The sequence below is a fragment of the Gigantopelta aegis genome, chromosome 1 (assembly GCF_016097555.1).
Source record: "Gigantopelta aegis isolate Gae_Host chromosome 1, Gae_host_genome, whole genome shotgun sequence".
In the NCBI taxonomy this organism is placed as follows: domain Eukaryota; kingdom Metazoa; phylum Mollusca; class Gastropoda; order Neomphalida; family Peltospiridae; genus Gigantopelta; species Gigantopelta aegis.
Genome location: NC_054699.1, coordinates 41,292,845 through 41,301,906, shown reverse-complemented (window position 1 = coordinate 41,301,906; position 9,062 = coordinate 41,292,845). Strand labels below are relative to the sequence as shown.

Genomic DNA, 9,062 nt, shown 5'->3' with positions numbered 1-9,062 from the left:
TGTCTTGTTACAGTCGGCAATCCGTCCTTATGGTGCAAACTACTAGAGCAGATAGCCATTGGTTCGCGTCCAGACATCAGGGCAAAAAAAGGGGGTGAGGCATAGGGACAATGGCCCCTATCAATTTTTTTCCTCACCGTGTTATATATTTTCCTGTGATCCAAAATATGACACATAGACAATGCACTTCCTGCCTAGATCATGATCAGACAAGACGTGTGTCCATGTTCTCTCGACTTACCCCCCCACCTGGGGGGACTGATGGTCTCGTATGGAGCTTTGCTAGAGTACCGGATCACGTGCATCGGGTCACGGGCAACCGTGACCTTGGTGTACGGAGACCCGGTACCACCGAAGAAAGGAAGGTGGAGGAAGAGGAGACGTGCGCCAGGGAAGGCTCAGGGGGAGACAAAACCGGCGGCTAAACCGCCGGCAGCGCCACCTTCTGCTTCGCCACCCATCGCCGCTCCCCGTATGAGGATAGGAATAGAAGAGGCACCAGCCCCGGACATCCCGTCTTCTGCGTTGGAACCAAATAGACCAACTCCACAGGCCAGGACTTCAGCGCCTCCGGTTGTGCCGCCGATTATACAGGCGGCACCCGTTGAGGCGCAGGCCCGAAAAGTGGCTATAGTAAAACGGAAGGCAACCACTCCCCCGAGTGGCCAACCAGACAAGCCAAGCCAACCGTTCCAACCGCCGAAACCTGACGAGCCACCAATCCAACAGTGGAACCTACAGGCGGGCAAATTACATCAGCGGTACGCCAAACTTGTCCGGATGAACATCGAGGACGAGTCTAAACTTTATATAATACCCAGACAAAAAACTTGGGTCAAGCTTCCAAGGAGCCCGGAAGGAGAATTCGCCATCAGCAAAACCCTTCTGAAAGATAAAGAGGAGGTGTGTATACTGACCATACACCAAGCCGGAATATACCATCAGGGACTGCTGCTAAAAGAAATGGACAACCCGACGATACACCGCATCGTGAAGACGATATCGGGGGCCAACTACCGTCCATTGGTCAGACAATTAGCACTCAGCCCATACCGGCCCTTCTTTACAGACATTGACTCCTCCAACTTCATCGGATCGCCCTAGACGCCAACCTTTGCTAGGACAGGTAACAACCTCCTTTTTGGGCTAGTTAGACTTTAAACATTTTGGAAGCAGTTCAAAATTCTTATGTTTATATTTTTTTTATAAGCAGTCTAACGCATTTTACTTTGGCGCCCGTTCAATTGCTCAAAATCACCTTAAAACTTTTCGGCCGAGCAGTCTTAACTATTTTGGGTTTAAAACGTAGAGTCCGGACATGTCTAGGTATGCAGTTAATCTTCATAGACTTAGGTAAAAAACAGGCTTCACCGAGGAATCGAAATTCAGCCAATCAGAGCACGGCTCCCACTCGGTGTACTTCAAGCTTTATGAAGTGTCTGCTATTTGGTCCGCGCTGGCGTCGACCGTACTAAATGGCTTTTTTCCAAATTCTGCCCACTTCAAACTTACCCCCCCCCTCCTGCTCCGGAGTTAGTCACTGGCGATGTCAGAGGCTAAATCCGTGGTGGGCGTGCCTGAACCATGTTGGATAGGGGCACGTAAAAATAGTTTCCCATCCCATCCCATAGACAATGTGATTATAATGGGTACCAGACGTTTCGCTCCCAAGCCAGTTCGCCACCAGGTCTGTTTGCCCCCATTCATTTCGCCCCCCAAATAGATGTCAGTTAGGCTATAGTTATTTTGTACCATGGTCATTTCGTACCATCCATTTCGTATCATACTGCCTGGCAATTTCGTACCATAGTCATTTTGTACGAAAGTCATTTCGTACCATTGTAAAAAGGGATGCGACGATTTACCCAATACTACCCAATACAGAATACTTACCCAATACTACCCAATACTTACCCAATACTACCCAATACCACTACTAACTATTATATCATCACGCAAGGACCCCTAAACCTGGATATTAGTTACACGTGTTTAATGATCATATTGATATTAACAACAACAATCATATTCATATTTGAATAATTCACATATTGCTTATCGAATGTTTGCTTAAAACGCACTCCCACTTTGCGTCTTGGGAACATAACGAGGGGTGTGAATTTTGAGCACAATCACAAGTAATTTCTATTTTTTCGTCAAACTTGTAATTTTTTTAGAATATCTTTAAAAAATATTTTTAGACTTGCCCACTCAAAAACTGCATCTAATAAACTGGTAATGTAAATATATAATATCTAATGACTAAAGGTCTTGTACCTGATTTGGCAGACGCTTCAAAAATGTATGTTTTCTGATCACAGTAATGTGATAAAAATTGTCCATATCATCAAGATTAGAATTATATATTTTTTTTAGTGGTTAGTAGTGGTATTGGGTAAGTATTGGGTAGTATTGGGTAGTATTGGGTAAGTATTGGGTAGTATTGGGTAACTCGTCGCACCGGGTGCCACGACTATTTATTAGGCTAAATAACATTTGTGAAGACTTCTGTAACTGTGGAAAAAAACCCGAATAAAGGAAACGATCGATGTTTTCTATAAAATTTATTACTTTTCAAAATTCCGATCTTTTTTCTTGTGTTAACAGTAAAAATAAAGAAGAAAAAGAGGGGAGAAAAACAATACACCAGAGCAAGAACGTTTCTAAATGCAATAAATAAATTTATACATTTCTTGATATATATATATATAGTTATTAGTTATTTGGTACTGTAGGTACGAAGTGACCATATGGTACGAATTAACCACGCGTGGTACGAACTGACTAGCAACTAATTAATGAACTGGTTGGGACGGGGAAAACAATGAGAGAATGGGTCCACTGACGAGGTTCGATCCTACGAAGTCAGCTGCACATCATACGAATGCTCTACTGACTGAGGTAGTCCCCGTACCATTTTTTTTATTCCTATCTACAGGAATAAAAAGTATATACTATATTTTAAAAACAAAATGGTAAAAGTTATTGGAAATAATTAAATTAAATTAATTCCATTGATATCCGGAACATGAAGTTTACGTTTAAAAATAAAGCTATCAATAAATGTTAATACATGATTAAGAATTTCATTGTGACCATTATAATATTTGGATAATAAATATAAATTTTAAATTGCTATTTTGAGTAGAAAATTAAGCTGAAAAAGACAAATAGGTGTGTCCAGGACGTCGTTCTAGAACCGTGCCCGTATATAAGGGTATCAGGTCGTTTCGCCCTTAATCCCGATCGCCCCGTGTCGTTTCGCCCCCATACCGGGTCGTTTCGCCCTCTATACAGGGTCGTTTCGCCCTCATGTTTGTGAATGATGAATAAATTTGTTTACGTGACTCTAGTTGCAAATCAGATATAGATTATCAATTTTTATTACCCATATGGGCTCAAATATAAAAAAAATTACCATTGGATACATGTTTTATTTATTGTGTACGAAGTCAAAACAAGGGTCCAAAAAGTGACTGTCATCAACCTTAGTAATAACGTAGGCCTTTAGGGAGAAATGACCTGTCACCATGAAATGATCGTTCTCACAATTTCCATTCATGAGTCAGATTACACATACGTTATACGATCTATACAGATTTACAATAAAAAAATGGGCTCACTTGTTTCGTAAACATGAAATGGTATATTTTCATAAGCAGCGGCTTTAGTAATATATAAAAATAATTATTTTCAAATGCAAATACAGTCGTATTATTTTGTACTGTAAACATTTGGCTGTAAAAAGAACGCCGTTATGCTATGACGTCACTTACATTACGTCATGTAATGTGCGTAAGATTATATGACGTAATGGCTGATGGCTTTGTTGTAGACTGCAGAGGAATTTTTACATTAAAAATCAGTTAAAATTGACAATGGGTAATAAAGAGAATAACCAACTCGCTACGAGGAGTTACGAATTATCTGTCCCTCGTGAATAAATGTTGTAAAACCCTCGCCAAAGGCTCGGGTTTACAACATTCATTCACTCGGGACAGATAATTCATAATTCCTCGTAGCTCGTTAGTTATTCTCTAAGTAACCCTTTATCAACCATAAACATCATTTATATGTATGTTATTATGTGCAATATAACCCCTCCCCTCACACCATCCAAGTTCCTACGGGCCTGATGTATTTTATATTAATAAGTACAAAGACTAGCCTACACAATGATATTGTCGATATATTAATTATAAAGTGCTTTGGTGTGTGTGTGGGGGGGGGGGGGGGGGGACCGCTTTTTTGCAAATTTGCAAAATTGGCCTCTGTAATATCCATTGACGTGTCATGTTTACATCTATGCTGATGAAATATTAAAAGGTCCATTTGCTTCAGTTTAAATTTTAAAAATGCTTGTTGTATGCTATATATGGCATTGTTGTTGTCCTTGTTATTAAAATAATACGTATTTTGTTATTAAAATGTTTTAAAATAATGCGTGTTTTGTGCAGATACAGATGTAATCATTGAGCGAGTCTATTGTTTGTTTATTTAGCAGCTAGGAGAAACTGAGAGTACAAGGGAATCTTGTAGGGTATTATCTGCTTAATTAGCAGTTAAAAGAATCTGAAGGGATATTTACTCCTGGTACAATATAGCCTTGCAGGGGATTGTCTGCTTAATTATCAGGTCATCCTTAGCATGAGTAGCCTATGTGATTACTTGAATTTGGGCCTCTTTGGGCCTTTTCTTGATCTCGAATAGAATCGGTATTAAACAAATATATCTTTGTAGTATAATGAGTAATTACTGTAAAAACAAGAAACTTATAAATACTGTGGATCTTGGGCAAATATATCACTCTGAATCCCTAGGGCTAAAAGATAGGCTAATAAAATGTATAATTTGTTTTAATTTATGATTATTTTAATAATAAACATTTGAACAGCCCGATCAAAAATGACACCAACTAATAAATAAGATAAATGATATAGCCTGACTACAAAATTTATGGTGTTTTTAAACAATAAAGAAATATAGGTAATATATCATTTTGATATATATAAGTAAAGTTAAATGCAGTTGTCCCTGTTAATGGAAGTTTATATTTAAGGTCTTACCAATTATTATATGTCCCCATCATACAAACACACCCCCCTCCCCCCTTCCGCCATGGAACCGTGGGCTGACGATGTCAGAACGCGGATCCATGGTGGACGTGACTGAACCGTTTTGGATAGGGACACGCGAAAATAGTTCCCATCCCATCACTCTGAATTCTGCGAACGACTCTACATGATATGGAAGCTCAATGTCTATCCTGTTCGAGCCTTGTTCGACCAAGACAAGAAGCGATACAATGCGATGCTTGTGACAGGTGGCAACACCGAATATGTGGAACCGGTAAGTAACTTTATGTTGTATCTATAGTAACTACATATTGAATGTTTAATGTATTAAGATCTTTTCCATTACATATGAAGATATATTTAATAATCAAAGTTTTTAGTTTAAAAAATCCATGTCTCCATGCTAGAAAAATTGAATTTCAAGAAAACGACTATATCCATGTGGTTAACTATTTGTTGTAAATTTACTGGCTGCCAAGGATAACTGATAATTTGTTCTTTTTAAAAAGCAATAAAATATGTTTCAATCAACATTTACGTTTTCAATTTTTCTTTTATGTTACGTAGTTTGTCAGTAACAGAAACGTCTTTATTTAGAATTTATTTTATTAGGTATCAACAGAAACGTCTACCGGCAATTGGTACAGGGCCTCGTTGAGTTGGATTTCGTGTGTCAGGTGTGCACCGCCTCTCCCGTGACCGAAAGTACTCTTTGAACCCCACAGAGCCTGCCGACAATGTGGAAGAAATGTAATTATACATTTTTACAATTCATTTGCTAATTTTAATTTTGCTATTTATTTTTATTTTTCGATTATTAAGTTCCCATATTTTTGCTCCTTGGGTATCGTTCATTAATGTACTAATGTAATTAACTGTATTTTCAGGTCTACGGCAGACAATGAACGCCAACGCCAGAACGCCACCGAGCCGGCCGAACATGTCACCGAAATTTCAGTTGGGAATTTTAATATTGAAGAAATGTAATTATTTAATTTACAAATTCATTTGCTAATTTTTATTTTTATTTTTCTATTTATTTTTATTTTTCGATTATTAAGTTCCCATATTTTTGCTCCTTGGGTATCGTTCATTATTATTAATGTACTTAATGTACTAATGTAATTAACTGTATTTTCAGGTCTACGGCAGACAATGAGAATCAGGATGCGCTGCTAGCATCGTTCGATGTTCCGCACAGGAATACAGAAGATCATTCAGAACCTGTTGAAATGTAAATTATAAATATTATTTCAATAGTTTTATTACGTGACTGCCATGTAACGATAATATATAAACTGCTAAGTATTTTATTCAATATCTAATGTGTTTTCCTTACAGATCCATAAACATCGCACCAGATCTGCCCGAAGATGTCCTCTCTGAAGAACCGATTACCTTCAAAGTTTTGAATGAGGGTAGTAAGCGGGGTGGTCGTCTGCTAGTGTCAAGCGATGGATTTTCCTATGGTGTTAAGGTATATATATTTTTTTCAATAATAAATTTATTTTACAATGTACATGTGATATATATTGTATACTATGTCATATTCTAAATCAATCAGTAAATGAACAATTGTATGTTTTGCAGGCAGTAAATAAAACATCGACGAGATGGACGTGCAGCGTGCGTTCGAAGAAATTGAGATGCCACGCCACAGTCTCCCAGTGCGGAGACACGTTTACCCCAGGGATAAATACGCATTCACACCCTGCAGACATCAAGTTGCCTTACAGAGCCCTGATATCATCAGTGGTATGTATATTAATTGTTTGACAAATAAGTTAAGATAATTAATGTAATAAAATCCCATCCATAGGTATACATAGGTATATATTTAAGTGGAAGCTTTTTGTACAAACAAAGATATATTATATCTAAAAGATGCATTACAGCGTTATGTTGTGGAAGTAGTAGTGTTGGATTTTGAGAAAGGTAAATGTCCAATTTTATGTATGTATGTATTAATGTATGAATATCTATGTATGTATGTATGTATGTATGTATTGATGTATGAATATCTATGTAATGTATGTATGTATTGATGTATGATGTATGAATATATATCTATATAATGTACATATGTACATGTATGTATGAATATCTATGTATTTATGTAATTATATATGTATGTATGTGTGTGTGTGTGTGTGTGTGTGTGTGTGTGTGTGTATGTATGTAAGCTGATTAATTCATACTTTTTTTTTATAATTTCAGGTGCCTGGCAGGCAATTCGAGATGTGTTCCCTGATGTTGAAGTCAAGGGATGCGTGTTTCATTGGTCCCAGGCCATTTGGCGAAAGGTTCAAGACCTAGGGCTGGTTACAACATACAAAAAGAGGCAGGCTATGCACACCTACATCCGACAACTGATGGCTCTGCCTTTTTTACCAGCTGCCCAAATCGTGGAGACTTTTGAGGAGCTGAAAGGACGGGCAAACACAGCACAACTGACAGAATTGACAACCTACATGGAGAGGCAGTGGGTGAGGAACTCGGTGTTTGATGTGCCATCCTGGTGTGTTTTCAGACACACCATCCGGACAAACAATGATGTAGAAGGTGAATATATTAATAGACATTCAAACGAAAAATATTTTTTTTTTAGTTACATGTTATTTATACAATTTGTTTTTAATTGTTGTGATGATTTTTTACTTCATTTATTTGTAGGATGGCACAACAGACTGAACAAAAAAGCTGTTCATGCTGGCCTAGGCTTGTATCAACTGGTGATGTTGCTCGTAAAGGAGGCAAGAGTTGTGGAACTGAACGTGAGTGCAGAAGACCTGGAGAGAGACAGAAGTAGCCGATTTTCCCGCGTTGAACTGGGACTACAGAAGGCCTGGGAGAAATATATGAATAAAGAAATGTCGACGTCCACATTCCTGAAGAAGTGTGCCGGTCTTTACGGACCACCAGATAGAGAACAGAACAGAAGAGAAGACAGTGAATAAATATGTGAAGGATTTATTCAGATACATGATGCACTGGATTAAAAAAAGAAAATAAGTTTCAGTAGTACTAGTACTAGTAACACATTGTGGCGGTGAAACAAATATTTTAATATATAACACAAATGCTTAGAAATGTAAAATGTATGTATATATCAAATAAACAGATGTTTTTAATTCTATATTTAAAATCTTGTTTTTAATGCAACAATACTTTTATATTGTCCTTATTAATTCATTTAAATGTGAGAGAGAGAGAGAGAGAGAGAGAGAGAGAGAGAGAGAGAGAGAGAGAGAGAGAGAGAGAGAGAGATATATATATATATATATATATATATATATATATATATATATATATACTGTACAAACATTTTTATGAACAATAAAAAAAAATTAAGAACACATTTGTTTCTTGTTTTATATTTTACACATTATATACATGTAATTAAAAATGGTTCACTGTGGCACTTTCAGAAGTGAAACTGAACTATTCATAACAAAAACCCATTGTTTACAGACGACTGTTTGCAGTATACGGTAGTCTTGAACTGACCGTAACATATCGATGTCTGTTCTCGTTACAGCCAGTTTAGGGCAAAATACATGCAATTATAGTTAATATAAAATCAATGATCGTGGTATCTTTAAACAATCAAATAATATTAATAATAATAAAATAATATGACGTCATCACATTTGCATTTATGTTATTACATTCAACGGTTGTTAGATTAAGTCATCCTTTCACCCCTCTTGTAGAATATTCCATAACCATAAAAAGTCAAAATGGAAGCCGGCACAAAATCAGCGAAGTCGATACAGGTGACATGGTTATCATCTAGTATGTGGAATCTTTCTTTCCATGCCATTGTTTTTTTCAAGATTTCTGGACAAAATGTGGGTAAAATCTAACGAAAAATAATTTTATTGTAGTTGTTTCGGACCACCCCAATACATAGGGGCGAAACGACTCATATGGAGGACGAAACGACTCATTCTAAGGGCGAAACGACTCGGGGCGAACGGGAATAAG

General features: G+C 37.3%; 1 protein-coding gene and 1 long non-coding RNA gene across 2 annotated transcripts; both read left to right on the top strand.

Moving 5' to 3' along the window:
- The first annotated feature begins 5,962 nt into the window (after positions 1 to 5,962).
- On the top strand, positions 5,963 to 6,540 carry LOC121368463. The gene is made up of 3 exons (XR_005957522.1): positions 5,963 to 6,058; positions 6,217 to 6,309; positions 6,417 to 6,540. It is a non-coding gene; the product is annotated as an uncharacterized LOC121368463 (long non-coding RNA).
- Positions 6,541 to 6,688: 148 nt separating this feature from the next.
- On the top strand, positions 6,689 to 8,032 carry LOC121380987. The gene is made up of 3 exons (XM_041510088.1): positions 6,689 to 6,830; positions 7,293 to 7,637; positions 7,749 to 8,032. Exons 1-3 carry the CDS (start codon positions 6,689 to 6,691, stop codon positions 8,030 to 8,032), a joined length of 771 nt encoding a protein of 256 aa, XP_041366022.1.
- The last annotated feature ends 1,030 nt before the right edge of the window (positions 8,033 to 9,062 follow it).

Bases quoted from the DNA above. Each gene is read 5' to 3' on its own strand.
- LOC121380987 (XM_041510088.1), top strand. From the start codon at position 6,689: ATGGACGTGCAGCGTGCGTTCGAAGAAATTGAGATGCCACGCCACAGT. The intron at 6,831-7,292 runs GTATGTATATTA...TTATAATTTCAG, and splicing joins GAGCCCTGATATCATCAGTG to GTGCCTGGCAGGCAATTCGA. The intron at 7,638-7,748 runs GTGAATATATTA...ATTTATTTGTAG, and splicing joins GACAAACAATGATGTAGAAG to GATGGCACAACAGACTGAAC.